Here is a 20,667-nt window from a genome sequence, read left to right as displayed (position 1 = left end):
CAAGCAATCATCCGATTGCTCTTGGTTGGTCTAGACTTTCTCGTCAACCGGTTTGCGTCATTAAGTCACAGTCCTTGATCCAAGCAGGTCCCGTCAACGGATCCAATCGAACGGCCCATCGCAGCTTGGGAATAAAGAAACTAGTCCAGAGTTCCCGCCTGGTAGCCAGACAGATAGACCGACGGAGAACGAAAGCAAGAAGGGACACCAAACCCCGGTGGGGTGTTTTAGTTCTGCAGCCCCCCCTTGGCGGGGAGAGTCCAGACTCGGGAACAACCCTCAGGTTTGGTACCATGGCCTCACCAATCCGCGCATTCACCAGCAGCCATGTATCAATGCTTTGTGTTCCCTGTCCCTTGACATATCTTGGTGCCGTCGGCACCATTCTCGGTCATGCTGCTTGGTCTGGGGCCACTGATATGGATAGGCTGGTTCGGCATAGGATAGGCGACCCATCGTCAACAAATTCAAGGTACAGATGATTTGCAATCACTGCCCAAATCTACTCCGATGTTATCTTTACCCAGCCTTTGGAAGTTATCCTTGGAGTTGGTATCCCAGGTGCTGAACGTGAGGTGAGGAACTGGCGGGTAGAGGGCACGCGAGCCGCTGAAGCTTGGTACATACTTAACACTTGGGTGTTATATTGATAGTTTGCTTGGGCAAATCGGAGGACATGCTTCACAGGCGGCGAAGCTTTTCGCTTTTTCCCTCTCCTGCTCTGTCATCTTTAATCAGCAGCGCCCGGCCGACTCTCCTGTCTTGCAGTCTAGGTTGCTGAACGAAGGGCAAACTTACATTACCATGTGATGAATCAGAAATAACTCTCTCCTAGGGTCCGTCTCTCGGCCGGCATTGGCCAGCACTCTGCAGCCACAGCACACTTCCACCGGCGCCTAACCCCGCCTGCCATTGGCTCCTGAGCCGTTCTTCCCTCATCGGCGCGTGTGTTTCATCTCTCACTGGTGCCAGTTTCACCACCACCACCACCCACTTCACTCGCTCGCCCGTCACTTGTTCGCCAGATTCCAAAGATACTGACACTGGGAAACCCCAACCATGAGGTCCTCCCCATCCAATACCACCCCGCCATCAGCTATTATTGCAACCGTCGATTGTCACTTGGCCCTCCTGTAGGTTGTGGAGGGGTAACGGGGCTCCTGTCATCGTCCCAGGCTCGCCAACGGTGGTGGTACTTGCCCTGTTGCTGCCATACAGGTGTCTGATAGGTCACCGGCCCCAGGCTTCATGCCTGAGCCCACAAGCTTATCAATCCTCCGAGACGGCGACGAGCTCGTTTCTCTGAGGCACAGCGTTCCAAGAATCTGATCGACTCTGTGACACACACACACACTGTCACTTGTCATGGTTTACATCTTACTCGCGAAGCCATCCAGCTGCTGATGGTCATCAGAAATATGCGGCGGGACCAAACACGAACCACTCAGGAAGCAGGTTTGGCACGCCATGGAAGCACTAGACGTCATTCGGCCGGTTTTCATGCGTATTGATCTCTACGATTCCCAGGTATTGGTCTGAATGAACCTAACACCTCCGGAAGTCCCTTACAACACCAACAGCCCACCCTCTCCCTGGTAGAAATTTTGTTAAGTCACAACCTGCCAGACGTAGCACTGTTAGCCATCGCATCCCAATCATGGAATTAGACACCGTGTGGGACTTACCTTTTCTCTAAGGATTCCGAGCCATTGCGCGGCACTCATACCCTGATCCGCCCGGTCTTCAACTAGCAATGTCTGCGCCCACAACTTAAGGCTCGGCTCTCCGTCTTCTCGGACAATATAGAGGTGGGGCAGAATGATGCTGCCAACTCCCTTGGAACGGTGATCCCGGCTCTTGTGGACAACCGCCCGTACCCGCTCGTTGAAATCGTTCTCCAGCTCCGGCAATGCACCCTTGCCAACCCGCAACTGGGTCCTGTCGTCAACTCCAAACACGTCGTTCAAGAGCTGCGGCACAGCATCTCGGCCAGCCCACAAGAACTGGGTCTGGCCGTCATCAATGAGGTACAAGCCGTAAGGAACAAAACGTTCCGACGAGAGATTCAATGGTGGCGGGAGCGCGATCTGGCTCGTCTCCTGATCGGGCACACCTGCGTTGTCGGGCATGTCGTGCAGGGAGTAGAGACGGGGGTAAATGTACTGCATCAGGAGGGGGACGGGAAGTGTTGACAACAGGCAGAGGGCAGCTGACCGTAGGTCTGACGGGATCTGCGCCGACTTGCGTAGGCCAACGTTCTTCATGAGGCCCAAGAAGAGAATGGGAAGACCGCGAAGGTTGGAAGGGAACTGTAAGCCACCTCCCATGCTGCCGCCTGCAAGCTCCTTTCTGAAAGTCTGCAAAAGCTCGATCAGCTTGTTTTGAAGAGAGTCGCGGGCAGCTTCCAAGCCACCACTCAGGGCGCGCTCGACCGCCTTATGACTGAAGTATGTGGTGATCGCTTGCTGATCTGCCGAAGCGTAGATATCGGCGAGGTTTGTGGTGGTCGGCAGAGCAAGCGTCATGACGCGGATACGACGCTCTCCGTTGCATGTGGTGTGAAGAACCGCAGTCTGCAGGCATACAACATTCTTGGTCAGGTTCTCGTCGATGGCAACCTCGACAACGTAACACTGGTCGCGAGGGAACGCGGGGAATGCGCAGAGATCCGAACTCCTGTTAAAGAAGTTGCCATAGAAGGCGTTCATGCGCAGACCCGTAGTGGCACGAACGCGAAGCACTGCCTCCAAGCCGATTTCCGATGACAAGTAGTCACTGAATTCGGAAGCAAACTTGATGGCATCCTCCGGACGACCGGCGTTCCAGCCTGGGTAGAACCAGGTTTGTCCTCCAGTGTATCTCGGCAGGTTGCTCAGAGACGCGACATCCTGATACTGCGAGGAGAAGAGAAACATGTCGATCGAGACCTGGTTCTTAGAACACTCGACGGCGAAGCTCTTGTAGAAGCTGTTAGCCGTCTGAAGCAGACTGCTCTCCTTGCTCGTGCCCAGCAGCTTCTTGTCCTCGCGCATATCCAACTTGCCAACGCCAACGTTGGGCAGCGAAGCGCTGAGTACGACGATCTTTCCACCGAGAGCGGAGATCAGCTTGTGACCAGCTCTAAGAGCAGATCCCATAGCAGAGCCGTTATTCTGGTTGCTCTGAAACATCTCAGGCAGCTTGGTCAGGAAGCTCTCGATGCTCTGGCGGCTCTCGGTCAGCGGCACCAACAAGTCCTGCGGCACGGGCAAGAACGGTTCCTCAAGATCGCTGACAACCAACATGTTGGTCTCGGCGTTCTCCTCGCCGTCCTTGGGAACGGAAAAATAGTGAAGGCTGGAGTCCACGGCGATAAATCCAAGGCGAGTCCGACGATCAGCGTTAGGTATTCTGTCGAGACTGTCGAGAATGGTGCGGGCGCTGGTAGCGAGGAGGCCGGTAGATACCGCGGCATAACTGACGTCGAAAAGGAACAGGTACACGAGCGGCTGGGGTGGGCGAACCATGTACTCCTGAGGCGCCACGAATTCAACGACGGAGTAGTTGAGCTCGTAACGACCCCACCGGTCGGAGCTCCTTTGTGAAGCAGCATCCCAGTCGAAAGCTTGAGGCACGTCGTTAGTCAGGTTACACATGTTGCAGCGCCAGCGGTGGCCATGATCGAGGAAGGTGACGAAAGGGTTGATGTATGTTCGGCATCTTCGGCAACGCGCGATAACCTGGTCCTGCACAACGGGAACTGGGTCCTCGCTGTCATGAAGAGCACCGTAAGGCTGGATGACAAGGGCAAAAGGTAATCTCGACTTCTTCAAGAGAGAGTGTGTTGTTGGAACAGCATTGAGCGTAGAGCGGACGTATTTGGGGCCACAGTTCGCATCGGGAGAGGGGGTAACGCTGGTCTACATGGCCAATGGTCAACAAGAAGATCCGTATCAGAGGGAAAAGAGGTGACGTACGTTGGGAGGAAGGACGATGGGGGGAGGAGGCAGGTCCAGCTCGGCGACGTTGAATGGCTGGTTCATCAGGTCGGTCGGATAAAGCTGGTTCAGGGCCACAGGGCGGGTACCGGCCGGCTGGCCAGGGGGCGGCTGCTGAGGGTTACCGCCGAGGTTCATGCCGGCCATCTGCTGGTTGAGGCCAGCGACCCCGGGGGCGGCAGGAGCGCCGCCAGGGGCAGGGTACCCGGCATCGGGGGCCTGATATCCGCCATAGCCTCCGGCCTGGGCGGCGGCGGGTTGCGGCATGCCGTACTGCTGCGGCTGGGGAGAGCCATAAGCTGCGGCGGCGGGTTGGGCATCTGGCTGGGTATAGCCTCCATAGGACGGGACCTGAGGTTGCGGCATGCCATACGGAGCAGCTTGCGCTTGGGCAGGCGCGCCGCCAGCGGAATTGGCACCGGCTCCAAACTCGTAGGCCTGGGAGGCATACCCCCTCTTCTTCTTCTTGCCGTGGTCGGCGGTAGCAGACTGAGGAGCTTGGGCTCCCTGTGCGTCGTAGCCATCCTGAGGCTGGTCGGCGTAGGGCTCCTGTTGCGAGGGATATTGGCCGTAGCCGTCGTTCGGCGCCGACATGGTGGACAGTCTGCAGAGGGCGTTGGAGGCTGTGCTACTTCTTCTTTGCGTTGGGGTTTCGAGCAGCAGCTTCGCGATAGATGAGAAGGTCGATGTTTGGAATTCGGGATATTATTTGGTTGGTGGTCGGTGCCGGGGTTTTGGGGGGGTACGCAACAGGCGGCGTGGCGTAGCGGCGTGAAGACGACAGGCAGCAAGTTCAACGGAGATGTGTCCACAGCAGCCCCAGAGGTTGATGGATGACGGGAACCGTGTCGTGTGTCGGGACGAGGCTGACCTGAATACCCGAGCCAGGCTGCGATTGAAGAAGGGAGAGAGGCAAGATGCAGTGGACAGGCAGCCTTGGGGACAGAGTCGAAAGGACAGGACAGGTGGTTCAAGCCGCAGCTTCAACAAGTCGGGCTAGGTGTTCACCTCTAGTGTGCTGCAGGGCTTAATTGGCTCGGTGTGTCATGCCTACTGGCTGCCACTGATGCTGCTGCTGACAGCTGGCGGGCAGAAAATGCGACTGTGGCGAGTAGCTATCATGCACGGTCCGCATGTGGCTGTGAGCTGTCCGCCTCGGAAGATCATTAAACCGGGTCAAAAGGAATTGAATCCATTCGCGAGCAGCTCCGGATGCCGCGCGCGCAGAAGGCCGACCCGTTTTAGGGAATTCCAGGGATCAGGTTGAGTTTAATGGCCTACCTTACCTGTATTTATTCGGCACGGCGTTTGTTGCAAGGATACCGTCCCCCCCCAATCCCCCCCCAATAAAAATCTCTCCCTTCAATTGCTTGTAATTGACAGCGCTCACGCCTCGACCTGATGCACAAGTTAGGTGGAGGCGAGGCGCCGAGAGACCAACGGCACAGAACAACCGGCCAACGGCTTAGCCAAACAACCGAGCATTGGAAGGAAAGGATAAATAAACACATCAGTCCAGAACGGGTTTCTGGCAAACACATACACTACATAGATGTGCGGCCCTGTACGGACATGCCTACGGCCTCATATCACACGCCGCCAAACTCGAGACGTTGTGGAGCGGATGCTATTCAAGGTGTTCATTTTGGTGCGAAAAAAACCACCCCCTTCCCCACTCGGCGCGGCTCTGGGTTCCGTGGGTGGTAAGACAAGCTGTGAGTGCAGTATAATGATGGGCATCGGCCTCCAAACTAAGCCCCTGGACATGTGTATGTGGACCGTGGAATCGGCATTGTGTGTCGTCGAGTAGCTTTGGGAATACATTTTGTGTCGAAGGTAAGGTATTTGACGGCACAGGTACGATTGATAACTATTTCTAGTCTAGTTGGGCTTTTTGCTGCTTTGAGCGCGTTTTGTTTCGCTGAGTACCCGTACAAAGCAACGACCACCAAACGATCTCCAACACAAATGTCAAAATAGGATATCCAGCACCCAATGTCCGTCATCCGCCCCTCAAGCAGGATGTGCCGCGTTCCCAGCATCGGCGGGGCCGCCGCGGTGCTTGGCATCACCAAAAGGCACACTAGGGCGGACGGTGGCCCCTCCCGCACTTGTTCTCAGCCTCTCAGGGCCCTGCGTCTCCACATAACCACTCACTGAACCACATCAAGCTCCCTGCGCCGAGCAGTGGGCTGGTGCGCGATTGCGTGTTGTCGCGACTCAGCTTTTCGGCCTGTGATGCGTGCTCGTCTGTGTAGGGGGTACATGTTGATCTCGGGAATCTCACTTCTTGCTTGCCTTACAACCCATGCCAGGAAAACGGGTGAATGGGGAAATTGGGAGGACTGGAGGTTTTGTAAAAACCCAGTAAGGCTGCCTCGCCTTACTTTATGTATGCCCTTCCTTAATATCACAACGCTCTGCCTTACACTGGGTTGTTCTTCACCTCCCTTCCTACTCTTTCGTGTCTTCGCCTCCAGAATTTGGCTGCAAAAGCTCTTCTTTTGTACCCCCGTTTTTAGCCTCTCTTACTTCTTGCTTGCTTTACTTTGACTGGTCTGGCTGGGTGAGCTACAATACCTCCTCACCCGCTTCGGCCGTCGTCCCTTCCTCTTGGTCCTGCCTTCGTCACCCATCGTCCGTCACCCCTCCCCTTCCACCACTTTTCTCCCCTTCACCTACCTCAGTCTAGTCCACCCCCTGATCTTCCCTTCAATCTGCCCCTCGGGATCGACGTCGTTTTATCCATTCGAGGAGGCGCTTCTCGCCAACGTTGACTTTTACGTTCCCTTCGTCGCGAACATTTCCTCTTCCTTTACCCGGGCTGCACATTTCTCAAGGAAACCCGAAAAATAGTACACCAACCATTACTAAAAGTCGAGAGCCATTGAACGTCCTCACCAGTTCCGGTGCCTTTATTCGCAATCATGGCATGGGGTAAGAAAGCGCAACCGCCGCCCCCTTCAACCATTAGGTAAGAAACGCCCCGACTGCGACAAGGGAAAACAGGTTTTCGATACTATCACATTGTTGTGCTTTGCATGCGAGTTCCTCTGATTGCCCTTCCCCGCCAAACCATGCTAGGCTTGTTGAGCATGCCATGTGCAATACGAGTCAACATCTGAGACGGAAAACGCTGACTAAAGGCTTCTCGCCTTGCAGTCAAATCCTACCCCTCATCATCACTTTTGTCTTCCTCGCAGGCGTCGCTTGGGTGCTCTGGCAAGTGTACATATCCGTCACCAAGATCCAAGAGACGGCATCGGAGCGCATGGGCAAGAAGAACGTCGTCTTCACAAAGGATGGCGTACGTGTCGGCGTCAAGCACACCTCGACCGAGAATTACGTCGACCAGACCCAGAGCTGGGTCGTTAAAGCCTGGAACCTAAGCGGAAATACTGTCGGCCAAATCAAGAAGACCAAGTAGCAGCCCTAGAACGTCTTTCTAGCTTCACGACCTCGGCTGAACAGCGGAACCCACAGGGGGGCGCAGACGCAGGATTGATCCTTATTGAGATGGTCCTGCTGAGCCTGTGATGGTCAGAGTGGTGGTCATGGCGGGGAGGGGAACCAGGCAGCGTGCGATATCCGAGCGCAGAACGGTCCAGGGTTGGGATGGCACCTGGGCGGGACAATTTTTGCATGTAGGAGGATCAACACTGTCTTGACATGGCGGTCGAGGTTCTCAACTCTCGAGTTGGCTTTTTTTCCCTTCCTTGGTGGGTTTCTTTCTTCAGTCTTGAGTTAGAAGCAGTTGAAGATGGGCCTGGCCGCTCGGGTCTAATAATTCATGATTGGAAACAACCAATTTTCCGAAGGGACGAGGTTGTTGAAATAATGCCGTGTCGGTTCACGAACTTATATCCCGATGCCCGTTGCCATTGCTTCTTTAAATATGTGCTGGACAGTTTGTTCTTCACTTGCAACAGGAATGAAAAGTTTGTGCTAAGGAATGGATTGTGTCATCCGCCATAGATACCGACTTTGAAGCCAATCAAATACAATCCAACACCGTGGTATCTCATCAAATCCCCTTTGAGGTCAAAATCTGCTGTCATATGTCGCAAGGTTACGGCAAGCCGTATCCCGGCGGTTTTTGCACCTGTTCACTCCCTCCTCGAGGTCAGGACACTAATTTTCTAGTTCCGGCCCGGTCTGTCCTTTTCTTTGCTGTTTCGTAACGCGGATAGACGGGTACAGGTGCTCAAGAAAAGGAATCCGCCACAAAGGGATTTTCATCATGAGAGTCATCATCATGCAAACGGACCATGTTAACCCCATTCAAGAATATTCCGTCCAGATTGAGGTTCTGTAAGCTCACTGAGCCCCAGGCCGCACCGTCAGCCAATTTTGTGCTACCCATTGCCCCGCCTGACCGGCAGTACCAGTTGCTTTGGCGAGCAGCTCAGCCTTGTGCTTCTCCACAAACTCCTTTTGCATAGCCTCGCGTTGTTGCAGAGGGTTCATCGAGTAGCCAGCCGAGGGCGGCGCAAACCTTGCTGACAGCAGCCTTTCAAAGTTATGGGCTTGCGGATACGGCTGGGCCATCAGTCCGTCTCTCCTGATGAGCATTGACGGAATGCGAACTTGCATCTGCCGGTAGTATTAGTTTTGAGTCTCATGTGGCGGTTGTTCTTGTGGCTTACCTGTGACAGAATGTGGGCGTACTTGACGCCCAGCTCATCGCCGATGAATTTCAAGCGTCCTACCACCCAGGCTCGTTGAGCATCTGTGGTGTAGTCCTGACCATGCAAGCATGCCAGAGGCCAGGTCAAGAAGTACCCGGGCAGACCTTTTTGCGACTCTTCTAGTCCACAGGCGAAACCAGAGATGTTTGCTCTCTCGAGGAGGTCTGGTCTCTTGAGATGCCAGCCCAGGTGGTACGGCACTGATGCGATGATGTCACTAATGGTGTCTACACAAGTGCGCGCCGCCGTTGCGTATTCGGGTGTTGTGCGATAGTCCACTGGCGAGCAGACCCAAGCGGCGCAGCGGACGATGACGGAAGCGAGAATCAGACGAGACACTCTTGCCATATTCCACACACTGGCAATCCAAAAGTCCTGGTATACATCCACACGGCCGGGAAACACCTCGGCCTTGGCGTAGTCTCCGTTGGGGACATTGTCCTCCCACGCTACCGTCGTGTATTGGAAGTAGTCGGGCGTGTTCCTCATCCAGTTTACAAGTTCTTGGTCGACTGTCTGGGCCCGGCGGATCATATCCAGCATAATGTCGATGTTTTCGGGGCTTCGGGCCACGGTCGACATCAGTCGGGTGACCTCGGCGCGTAGCTCGGCCGTTTTGATATTGAGTCTCTGGCACTGGGCGGCGGACTCATCCTTGACAGCGTCGCTGAGCCACCATTCGACTCCCATGATAGGGGCCGTGCCTGTGCTGAGAGTATGAATGATCATTTGGGTGCGAACAGCGATGAAGAGAAGCAATCCGGTTTTGGTCCGCAGCTGCTTCCGACCGCGTGCCTTGACCAATTGGATGGCGCCTTCAATGTGCGAACCCCAAGCGAACATGCCCATTTGTCGAGCAGTCATGTTTTCGAAGAGACCCAGCATGAGAACAGATGCAAGAGTGGCGTCCGACTTGGACTGGTCGGGATCCTTAAGGGCGATATGCGTCTCGGCCAGTGCCTTGGTGTAGTGCCCCAAGGCCTGGTCACTCAAACCCGTCCCGGCGGCGTTCGGCCGGTTTCCCAACGATGCGAGTGCACATGCGTTGAAGGCGTGCTGCAGATGATGGTTCCCTTGGTCGACCTTGAGTAGCGGCAACAAATATTCCATGAACCCACGGGTGCTGCCTTGTCTGGGCAGTAACACGTAGTTGGCGACAAAGTGGCAGCTGGCCATCTGCTCTACGGGCACGTTCAGGCCAGGAATGACCGCGGTAGGCGAGTCGGAATCATTCTTGAAGGTGGGCGAGTCCAAGTCTTTCCCCTTTTGGGCGAGTGCTTTGCGGTTGGCCTTCTGAGCCCTTCTTTCTGTTGCCTTGGTCTCATTCCTGAAGACGAGATCGAACTCGTCCTTGTAGCCAGGGCATTGACGACGTGACTTGGCGCACTGGTTGCAGGTAGGCTTTGTTTCGTCACACTACACGGCGATGCGTTGTCAGTACGCAGATCCCGCCTGCTGAGCTGCCGTATTTCTTGCAGCAAGTTGGTCCTCTCTCACCTTTATTCTCCGAGTTCTACACATCTGACAGCCCCTCGAGGGCTTTCCACAGTAGACCATGGTGCCGACTTGGATTGTCAGTATCAACCAATGTCTTGTTACGTCTAATGGTTGTAGATAGCGAGATGCGAGGCTGAAGCAAGATGATCAGGCACCTGGGTGTTTAGGTATTAAGGGCAGTGCTGCGTCGTCAGAATGGAGGCGGGAGCAGTTGGCGTGTTCGTCCAGTTGGAGCAGTTGTGCGATTGTTCGGAAGTGATTCGACGTATGATGGACACGCTGACGGTCGATCAGGGCGAGAGTGAGAGACGGGTTGGAGGTGTCTGAACCAAGACTGGTGCGATGTGAAACCCGGAGGCAAGCGGTGTGTGTATGTTGGGGTGCGGAGGCGACGATTACTCAAGCTGGGAAGGGGAAACAGCGGGTGACCATGTGGGGTGTCTGGAACAAGGCTTCGGGGACAAGCCGGGTCCGGGAGCCGCGTGTTCGGGTTGAGACGATGGAAAAGGAGTATGTGTGGCAAGAGACGGCGAGACGCCAGTGACGGGATCGATGTCTCTGAACCAAGGGTCTGGGCGGCGGAGACACGAGCAAGCAGTCGTTGTCGGCTTCGTGAACTCAATCGGTGACAGAAGCGTCCGTATTGGGCAGCAGGAACAAGCCGAGATTATTTCTGTACGTGGGGTGGAGGCATATGAGGGCGCGATGGGTTGGAAGAGGAACGGAGGGAACGTTTGACAAAAGTTGGAAGAATGGCAGTCAAGCGCATAGATGAAAGGCTTCCAAGCCACGCTGGTGGTGTTTGAGAACCGGCGGAGTTGCGAGTCTCACTTGGCCTGTTTCCCTGATACGTCCGGGGGTGGTCCTGGTCCGGCGACGGCAAGTGAGGAGCGGCGAGATGGGATTGATGTTGCAGGATGCGGCCGTGTGCGGCCAGAAAGTGGGATGGGAGATGGGTTGTGAGGTTGGAGTTGAGTAATTGAACGGATAGACTAAGGTAGGGCGGGTGGTTGGACGCAGTTATAACAGGTATCCATAGTGCGAATCCCTCCCGTCGGCAGGTACTGTTCGTGCAGTATTAAGTATATCTGCGGCCAAGTCCTTGCATCGGCAGAGAGTGACACGAGAGATGGGAAATGCCGTTCAGAGCGGGGAAAGGGGGGGTTGTCTCCTCTTGAGACGCTGGCCAGGCACACGAAAGTACTTGTATTCCGCAGGTTTGTACAGAGTGTACGACCTTTGAAAGATGTCTGGCTGAGCAGTGAGAAGAGAGGAAGGAAGAGCCCACTGAGAACAATGGAAAGAGAGGACAGGGATGTGTCCCCGTCAGATTAGACTCATGCAGGCCGTGGCTAGTCAGTGCTAGCGAATGTGGCTAGCCTGTAGCAGCGATGCGTTACAAGGGGGAGAAACATGATGGCAATGGGGGAAACAGTACGGATACCTGTGGATAGAGATAGAAGCGTACCTGGGTAGATCCTAGGTACCTGGGCAAGCTACAAACGGGAGAGGGGAAAGTTGCTTGGCTGGGTAGCATGCTGCTGCAGAGGAGAAAGAAGCAAGGGAGGGGGAGGAGGGGCTGCGCTTTGACAATGTTCTGTAGAGTTGCAGAATCCGACACGCGAAGTCGAAAAGGTTAGTGGCCGACAATATTTGTAGCGTAGGTACCTCTGGCAGGTAACGGAGTAAACTGTGTAGAGTTGGAGGATGCAGCTCTCCAAGGGGGCTGCCGTCTGTGTCTCTTCTTTTTTCTTTATTATCACCGAATTTGGGTGGACTAGCTACCATGACCCAGGACTTGGAACCGCCACGACCTTGGTGGCAGTTCCAAGCTGATGGATGGCTGCTGATGGGCGCTCGATCTCCCGCAGCCTCAGGAAGGCAGCAAAGAAGTTAAGTGTTAGTGAGTGTCGTCCGGGCCGCATTCGTCGGGTACGGACTCCCTCGAGCGTTGGTTGTCTGGGCCTAGTCCCCCGAAGCTTTGGTTGACGGGCGGCATTGCCCTGCACTTTCGCTGCCGTCTTTGGTCTTTGGACGGTGTCACCACATATTCGGAATGAACGCTGCACAGCGATGGCTTACGGCGACTGGCTCGGTGACAAGTGCGTACCGGCCATAGCATCTGACCTCTCCTCTTGTAAGACCTGCGACTTCCCCCGGGCCTTTTTATTTTGGGGGAGGGGGGTCCGTTTTTTTCTCTCTTTTGTCTTTTCTTTTTTCCTCTTCTTCCTGAGCAACTTAACAGGGTTTTGGAAACGGAGCCGGAGAGACTCAGACAAACAGACAACCTTCTAGGTTGATTGAAAGAATTGGGGGGGAAAAAAGAAGAAGAAGAAAAAAAAGGGAAAGAGGGAAAAAAAAGTTCCTTCTCGGCGAATCCTGCCTTGGCCGTAACACATGGTCCTGCTAGCTTGGCCCGTTTTGGTTAGCACAAGCAGGACGCGGCGGCTGGTTTGTTTCTATTGGTCTGCCTTCCTCGCCCATGTCTCGACGATGGCTCGACAAAAAGCAAACATGGACGATGATGGTAAATGGGATTGCACTGGCACCATGTCGCAGCAGACCAACCCGCTTTGCACTGCCGCAGGATCTTCTGAGCTGACTGTTCAGCAATTCAAGGGGCGCATCGTGATCTGGACTACTGACAGGCCGACGACTCGACGCAACCAGAAGAAAGGGAACGCGGTAGGGCATCTCGATACGACTTCATTCTCCCTCATTAGCAGTCTAGGACTCGACGCAACTACCCACATTCGAAGCGCCTAGGATGACACTGCACCATCTTTGACGCACGGATCTCGCGAAGACCAGCCCTTTAAGAACAGGAACCTACTTCAGTTAAAGCTGCGGTGGAAGCCGCGGAATCCTGCAGGAACCCCCTTGTCGGAGCTGGTTTGGTCGATGCTACCACTGCGCCAGTGCGTATCTGTACCTGTCTGACAGAAGAAGTCTGTCTGCCTCACGCAGCCTGCCTTCTTCGTCTTCTCGACCCCTTCAATCTCCACTAGGTGCGACGACAGCCGCTCGGCCAGGAGATTCTCGTGGTTCGCTCTGGCGGTTAAAGACTCGGTTCAGACGTCAGGTCCATCTAAATCGAGAAGGAGACGGGTTTGTGAGACCAAGATGCTTCCTTCGTGATACGTCCTTCCCAATGCATTAGGTTCACATCATCATGCTCCCATAAGGAGACAGGCTGCAACCAGATAACAAAGGCGACCTAGACTGGACCAACATCATGTTACATCGGTGGACATGTCTACTCGGCCAATCCCTTCAATCGGGGCGCCTCCGCTATCCGGGATTGGCTACCCATCTGCCTATGTAAATAAGAACTCACTGGTCGATCCTTGCAAACGGTGCTGGGCATCTTAACAGTCCAGATCTCCTTGCACTCATGGACCTATAAGCCACATGTGTGGGAGACGCTCGTACCTGTCTAAACCACCTACCTGGCACTGTACTTGATGCGGCCAGTTGCACGACTGCCCAAAGAATCTAGAGATGACAATTGTGGACTGCATATCCTTAGTCATTTGTGACAAGCCCAAACCCCTCTTTCGCCAGCTCCAGCTCGGTATCCCATGTCAAATTGGACCGAGTTGGATACGAAGACCAAGCAAAGCGCTGCTGAGCCAAGTACGACGTATCATCTGTAAGAAACATGCTGTCCTGCATCACTCTCGGCACCTCTCACACAATACCAATAAGTGCAGTGGGTGAGCATGCACCTGTTCTCACATTACCATAGTACCTAGGCAATGTGACTGAATTAGGGAGCTCCTGGGCAGCGGCAGACGAACGGCCCTGTCAGTGTTAGACTGTCAGTGTCTTTGCCATCCACCGCGACTGTCTAATTACCACAGCTCCTGCATGCATCATCCCATGGCCCGTCACATTACATCGCTGTCCTCTGGTTCCTGCACCCGTAGAACACTCGTACCTACCTGTTTTTGTTCTAGAACACAGCCTGTCGCAGTTCACACAGTACCTAGCCTCCTCGCATTGATATCCTATTCAATGCGTCCTTCGAGACGGTCCTACGTATTCAACTCATTATGCCGGCTTTGGTTCCCCGTTGGCTCGGCCGCGGCACGCGCGCGGGTGTGCCCCTGCGTTGCCACTCTTTGCAAACGTGACAACTGCGTCGCCGATCGAATAACGGCGGCATGATGCATCCCTCATCGGCCCAGTCGAACGGGACAAAGATGGACCATACGACATGCGAGAGCCATAATCTCTTTCTCTTCTACGGATCGAACCGAGGCTGCGCCGTCCATTGGTCGTCCTCTCGCCTCACGGTTTCATGTCTTCAATGCCTCGGCCGGCCACAGAGATGGGAGGGAGACTGCCATAAACCCTCCTTGCCCGCCACTTAGATCGGAACTGGATGGCTGTGCCGCATTGCGAGGAACAGACGCGTGCCATACAGCACCCCGGCTTCTCAAGGCCGCCAGGGGGAACCCATGCCTGTAAAGGGTGATGATGATGGCGATGATGATAACAAAAAGGAAAGCCTGCTGCAGCCGTTTCTCAATGAGATTGAGAACTAAGGTACGTTACCAAGGCGGTCCCTCTTAAGGTCGCACAGGTACACAAAATGAGATTGAGAACGTACCTGGGAAGCTAAAATCCTCCACCGGGATAGAGCAAACACACCACGCTATTTCGCGCACGTAGATCGCTTGGGAAAAGAAAATCCAGGAAAGAAGACGAAGGAGCACGAAATAGTGCACTCGTTGAGGTTGGTCGCCGGGTTCCCGTCTTCTCTACGCATGGATTTTGCCTTGTTCCCTGTCCTGGTCCTGTCTAAGTCGAATCTTCGAGTAGCAAACCAAGTTAATGTATGGATGACGGAGCCCTCCACCCCTCCCCTTCGGACTCCCCTCCTACGATTGTCGCCTCTTCCCTTCCAGGAAAATCCGGGGATCCTGTAGCTACCAGCTTCGGGAAGGCACTCCGTCGCCCAAATGTACGTATCAGCCTTGCGAGGATGGGGGCTCCGGGGGCTCCCCTTTTGCTCTTTTCCTCCCACTCCCCCTTTGGTGCAGCCAGATGAAGGCCAGCCCGCCCGGTACTAGGCGTGTACGCCCGGTACCTAGGATGGGAAGATATCTAAGTCTGGAAATCCTTGCGGTCTTGTCTTCCAGACTTGCATCATGTCCCCGCGACCACTTGAACAACCCCCCAACCCCCTTATCTCAACTCCCGTTTACCATCAAATGTCCGTAATGACGGACATTCATGGGGGAGGCAGGGCAGCATCTCCAGACCTGCATCCCCCCCACGCATATCGCATCCCTCTTTTTTGCCATACCTGGCCATGTCCTTGGACCATCCTTTGTTGAACTTCTTCTCAGAGACCAATTGGTTGTGCTGATGCGAAGCCTGCGCCGAGATCTGCCTATGTTTGCTTTCATCCGGGTTTCGCCAATGTCCGAGGCTCGGCCTGGTGAAGATCTGACGTCCCATTCGCGTCACGTACATAGACAAACAAGCAAGCAAGCAATCAACACAACGCATATCACATTCCATAAAATGGCCAGTAGAACGACAAACGAAGGCTCAGATATGCGGCTCCTGAACAATACTGGTATCTTTTTTTATGTCCTCCAAACCTGGGCTGCAACCTCATCCCTGGCCCTTTTAGCCCATGATATATGTCATTACGCCACTTCTATCCGCTCGAACTCTTCACCAGAACAGACTCAGATATCCGCCGGGGAGTCCCTTCCGACGGCCGGGCATAGCGTGAATGTTATTATGTCATGTATGGCGATCCGCAATTCCTCAAAGATTTCCAATCGCAGAATCCGCCTCACCTTCGGATCAGGTGCGGATCCAAAGTGAGCACTTGGCCTCCGGGAAGGGCCTGCCTGCGTAGGCAACCTCTCCTCAAGAGAGAGCCAGTTCTTGTGATAGTCTTGTACAACCTCAACCCTCAAACAAATTGGCAACTCCCTCAAGGGCATCTGGGGTAGCCCGTCCTGTGTCAGCAACCCCGCCGCCCCGCGTTCTTGTCTCATTTGCAGGCGTCATGAACTCTTGTGCCATCTTGCTGCGGTTCGACCTCTTGCTTGGGCCGAAGCCGCCGTTCTTGGGGAGCTTCCCCATCTCAGCAATACTCACGCCCTTGAGGTCCTTGAGGAGATCAAGCACGAGCGCACGCTGTTGGCGTGTGTGAGAGGCCGGCTTGGAAGAAAACTCATTTAGCCTGTCAAGGTCTGCTTGTCTGATGTTGGGCAGCGACATAAGCACTTCTCGAGGCGTGCTGGTGACAGGACTGTAGTATACCACGATGGCAGCAATCAAAGACGCCAAATCTTTCTGTAAGTCTACGAAGTAAGGTTCGTGGAAGGAAGTGATGCAGGCCCGGAGTACATCTGATGCGATGTATTCCCGGATGGCGGTGGCTGCTTCTGGAGACACTGGCGTTGTATCAAGATAAGGGTCCCTGTTGGGTGGCCCCGCTTCAGTATCATCCTGAGGAATGGATTTTGGCGAACGCGGTTCCGTCAGGTGAAAGTCTGGGACGATAGAGCGGAACACCCGCAATATTATGCTGCAGCACCGAGTATCTCGCATGCGGATGGCGTGGGTGCAAAAGAGCAGCAGAGGCTCTACAATGGTCGACTGCATCAAGCAAAATTTCCTAAGCGACGGATATTTCCGTGGTTGCTCATGGCCATTCTGCGAATTCAACGGAGGAGGATCTAAGTTCCAGGTTAGCTCGGTGGCTTTGTTCGTCACCATCTCGGTCAAGACTGCGAGCCGTTTGCACCGCAGCCGCCCATACCTACTCCTGCCAAGCCGAGAACGCCAAGGTAATCGTAACAATGAGGAGCGGGGTAGCCGATGCACGGCAGACCAGATGACTCAGGGGCTTTGTGCCTTGGGGAGGGGAAAGTGAGATTTTGACAAATCGACATGAGAAAAAGAAAACCAGGCGCATAGTCCAGAACAAGCCCAGAGCGCATAAGAAAATACTTACTCTTCTTCGTGGGGTCCAGGAAATCCGCCACCATGATCACCGCAGTGTAGGTAACTTGGCGCAGAATACTTTCAGATTTCATCTCTTCGGTGAGAGCGTCGGCAGCAGCCTGGATAGCCTGCTGTCGCTCTAGATTCTCCCATTCTGCATTGATCTTCGCATCCATCTGCTGGAAACACGCTGCCAGAAGCGGGGGGAGGAAGTGCTCTCGTTGCTCCAATGGACAGTCGTCCACTAGGTACCTAACAAGGTTGAGTAAGTTGATTTGCTGGTGCGCCGAGAGGTGGAAAGAGTTCTGAAAGAGAGCTTGCGCAAGCGGACCGGGCAGCTCGCTGAAGCCGTAAAACTGCATCTCCAAGCGGCTCATGCAGTAGATGATGGCGTAGCAGGTCTCCCGGACAAACCTGACGGTCCCGCGGATAGTCGAGGCAAGCCCTTCAAGTGTGTTCTTTTTGTCCATGACACGAGCATAGAACTCGTCCTTGCTGCCCTCTGAGATACCCGCCTGCCAGAAACGGTCACTAAGCACATTGCCGACAACAGATCGCGTATCGGCCGGCAGCTCCGCCCAGTTGTCCGGGTTGTGTGAGGCGTGTGCGTGGCTGTACAACCAGTCAGTCCACGCAAACTAGCAGGCGCAGGTTTGGTTTGCCGGTGGGGGGGTTAAGTTTATTTATTTACCTGAGAAATTGCAAAAGATCTGGCAGAATCATGGGGAAGCTATCGTTCCACAACTGATAAGAGATCTGGAAAGGAGTAGACGACTTCTCCAGCTTCTCGACCGAGAATGAGAGGAAAGACTTTGTCGGCCGAAGCGGCAACATCTGCAGTCCAGTAAGCATTTTTAGTCTGAGTACAGCTGAACAGACGCCCACCTTTTGCCTCTCTTCCAACTCGCTCTGCAAAGCCAGCCCTTCTGCGTCCAGTTCGCAAGAACCCCAATCTTTGACTTCGTGGACACGGTGGCTTGTCAGATACCTCTTGGCCTTGTCCAAAGCCATCAGCTCGCAAAAGCCCGAGTAAGACGACAACGCATTCTTGAGTTCCTGGTTCTGCCACGAAGACGTCACGGGTTTAATGAACTCTTGCAAACGCTGGACCTGATTGGCCGGATCAATGTTGGAAGCCCGGTGAACGATGATGAAGAGAAAGCTCTGATAGGCAATCTGGCGCTTCTCGTCCAACGTGCCTGATGAGATCATATCGTTGACTCGTGCCTCTATTTGGTCGTATACTGCAAGCAAGTGATCAGGCACCTTTGAAGCAAGCCTCTGCAGTTCCACCATGCTTTCGGACTGGAAGTCTTTGATGGCCTCGTTGAAGGCACGATGCTCCGGCTGAGGTGCGGGCCAGGTCATGAGAATGTGTTCAAGAACCTTCAGCATGAATCCTGGGTTCTTGTCGAGGGCTGTGGTCGAGAAGGCAACCAAGAGTTGCAAAACTCTCTTTCGTATCAGGGGATCCTCAAACTTCATTTCAAGGAGTTTGGTGCACCATGATTCCAGATCTCTCTCTAAGGCGACACGCTGTTGCTCCTAGGGACCATTAGTATAACCACTGAACGACAAAGGCAGCCATCACCCACATGATCTGGCAAGCTCTGCTGCGTGGTGTTTGCCCTCCACTTCATATAACCCTTAAGTGCCGCCTCGATGACTGTGAATTGAGCATCGACACGCAGGACCGGCATCGAGTGTTTCACGTATTTTGTGACTGCATGATCAGCCTATGGTTTTGGGAGCAGGAATCAAGGAGGACTTACCGTCCATTGGTGGGCTGTCATCGTACAAATGTTGCAAAGCCTGCTCTGCTTGGCCAAGAACGTGGTAGACTGCATCAGACAGCTTCAGCTGGACAATGGTCTCGATGACCTGAGTGCTGTACCTTCTGTAATTGCCCAGAAACGCATGTCTCTCGGGGACAGTGTCAGTATCCTCCATGAGGAACAAGAACGTGGGGTCTTGCGTGTCCTCGGGCAAATTTTCGTATCTGATCAAGCGAGAGCCGCACACCTCGAGAAGAGGACCAACGAGGTGGTTGTTGGCCGGGCTCTGTCCAATCAGCCTATTGTTGAGGAGGCGAGTCCAAGTTGCCAAGACAGGAATTGCAACAATGAGGCTTTGGCTCTGTACGGTGAGCAATAACAGGTTGAGGAAACCGCTGACGTCTGCGTTTGTGGGTACGGCAGAAAATCTACGATCAAGGTAATTACCAAGCAGAGATAGCATCTACGCACAAAATCAGCAAGGCTCATTCTTGTCACACGCCGGCGTATATACCTCTGAGAACTTCTTGCCGAATTGATACTTGTCTTCGTCGATATCCTCGACATCCACGGCAGACCATTCAAAGAGCCTCTTGAGTAGATCTACCGAGCTGGCGTCGTACATGGGCGCGACAAGGTCCTTGAACTCTTGCTCGGAGAAGTTCGAGCGAGAGTACAGCGCATGGAGAGCTTCTAGAGAGGCCTGTTGCAGGTAAGCTATTGCCCATTCTGCCCGGAAGGGACGAGGAAAAGGTAGTCCAGATGATTACCTTTTGAACGGAGACTTCAGGAGTTGCCAGAGCTCTGCACATGACAGGAACGCAGTTTGCGACAGCGACAGACTTGGGAATGGCCCAGGGCATGAGGGAATAGAAGACGGACAAGGATTTCACGGCGCAGGAGCGAATCTGGTCGTTGTTCTGGGCGTCACCGTTGAGGCATTGACTGAGAAACTCGGATACCCTGCTAAGCCATCCTTCCGCCCCAGAGCGCACCTCGGGGCCCGCGGCTCTGTTGGGGAAGGCTTCGCTCAAGACGGGGGCTGGGGTGAAGACTTCGACGCAGCTTCTGCTAAGCACGCCTTCGCGCATGGCGACGACGGCGTCGTCGCCGTTGAAAACCTCATCGGATAGCGTCTCGAGCACAAAGAGAACAAGCTCCTTGTGCACGGGAGACTCAGGTATCTGCCAGAGACGGACTAAAAGGCTGTCCATGTCCATCCACTCGGTGCCCCAGCATCTCTTGGCGACTTCCACCCACAATTGGGCCGTCTTGTTCCTGATGTATAACGGATCGTCTCTTGACAGGCTGCGACAGAGCTCCAGCACCCACTCGCGCAGCATGATTGACTGCTCTTTGTTGTACTGGATCCATTTCTGCTTGATTGCGTGCTCGAGAAGAGACAGGGCATAGTGGCGCACGACGGGAGACTGCGACTTGTTGGAGGCGAGAGTGAAGCCATGGAAAGGGGCCTCGTCTATGGTCTTGAGGTTCTCGAGGAAGAGCTGGGCGTCTCGGCGGGATTCGTTCGAGGAATAGGGGCTGTGTATGACCTCGAGTGCCTGGTGAATTTGCGAGATGGTGTCGGCGTTTCCGCCATTCGCGGAAGTAACGTTCTGGTCCATGGCAGCTGCGCCGTTGACCGTCTGACCGTCCATGGTGAGTGAGATGAGTCGCGGTACAGCAGGAAAACCCGGCCTCGGTTAAGCTGCTTGTCCAGCAGTTGACTCAATGTTGGGTCATACGTCGGGC

The 20,667-nt window shown here is 54.4% G+C and overlaps 6 protein-coding genes across 6 annotated transcripts; 3 read left to right on the top strand and 3 right to left on the bottom strand.

Moving 5' to 3' along the window:
• Nucleotides 1-1,607: 1,607 nt before the first annotated feature.
• Nucleotides 1,608-4,571, bottom strand: CH63R_01167 (Sec23/Sec24 trunk domain-containing protein; the record flags this gene model as incomplete). Its single annotated transcript, XM_018296142.1, has 3 exons — nt 1,608-1,634; nt 1,686-3,899; nt 3,957-4,571. 3 exons carry the CDS (start codon nt 4,569-4,571, stop codon nt 1,608-1,610), a joined length of 2,856 nt encoding a protein of 951 aa, XP_018164504.1.
• Nucleotides 4,572-6,904: 2,333 nt separating this feature from the next.
• CH63R_01166 (uncharacterized protein) lies at nt 6,905-7,404 on the top strand (the record flags this gene model as incomplete). The annotated part of the gene is made up of 2 exons (XM_018296141.1): nt 6,905-6,951; nt 7,140-7,404. The coding sequence occupies 2 exons, from the start codon at nt 6,905-6,907 to the stop codon at nt 7,402-7,404; spliced, it is 312 nt and encodes a 103-aa protein (XP_018164503.1).
• An 890-nt stretch (nt 7,405-8,294) lies between these two features.
• On the bottom strand, nt 8,295-10,222 carry CH63R_01165 (Negative acting factor; the record flags this gene model as incomplete). The annotated part of the gene is made up of 3 exons (XM_018296140.1): nt 8,295-8,570; nt 8,624-10,081; nt 10,163-10,222. 3 exons carry the CDS (start codon nt 10,220-10,222, stop codon nt 8,295-8,297), a joined length of 1,794 nt encoding a protein of 597 aa, XP_018164502.1.
• Nucleotides 10,223-12,676: 2,454 nt separating this feature from the next.
• On the top strand, nt 12,677-12,928 carry CH63R_01164 (uncharacterized protein; the record flags this gene model as incomplete). The annotated part of the gene is made up of 1 exon (XM_018296139.1): nt 12,677-12,928. One exon carries the CDS (start codon nt 12,677-12,679, stop codon nt 12,926-12,928), a length of 252 nt encoding a protein of 83 aa, XP_018164501.1.
• Nucleotides 12,929-14,625: 1,697 nt separating this feature from the next.
• CH63R_01163 (uncharacterized protein) lies at nt 14,626-15,096 on the top strand (the record flags this gene model as incomplete). Its single annotated transcript, XM_018296138.1, has 2 exons — nt 14,626-14,687; nt 14,808-15,096. 2 exons carry the CDS (start codon nt 14,626-14,628, stop codon nt 15,094-15,096), a joined length of 351 nt encoding a protein of 116 aa, XP_018164500.1.
• Nucleotides 15,097-16,093: 997 nt separating this feature from the next.
• On the bottom strand, nt 16,094-20,573 carry CH63R_01162 (Nuclear import and export protein; the record flags this gene model as incomplete). Its single annotated transcript, XM_018296137.1, has 8 exons — nt 16,094-16,872; nt 17,151-17,752; nt 17,832-17,974; nt 18,026-18,685; nt 18,736-18,863; nt 18,913-19,378; nt 19,430-19,618; nt 19,686-20,573. The coding sequence occupies 8 exons, from the start codon at nt 20,571-20,573 to the stop codon at nt 16,094-16,096; spliced, it is 3,855 nt and encodes a 1,284-aa protein (XP_018164499.1).
• Between the last annotated feature and the right edge of the window lie 94 nt (nt 20,574-20,667).

Source organism: Colletotrichum higginsianum, chromosome 1, assembly GCF_001672515.1.
Source record: "Colletotrichum higginsianum IMI 349063 chromosome 1, whole genome shotgun sequence".
NCBI lineage: Eukaryota > Fungi > Ascomycota > Sordariomycetes > Glomerellales > Glomerellaceae > Colletotrichum > Colletotrichum higginsianum.
Note: the sequence above shows the minus strand (reverse complement) of the source record. Positions and strands in the feature narration are given on the sequence as shown.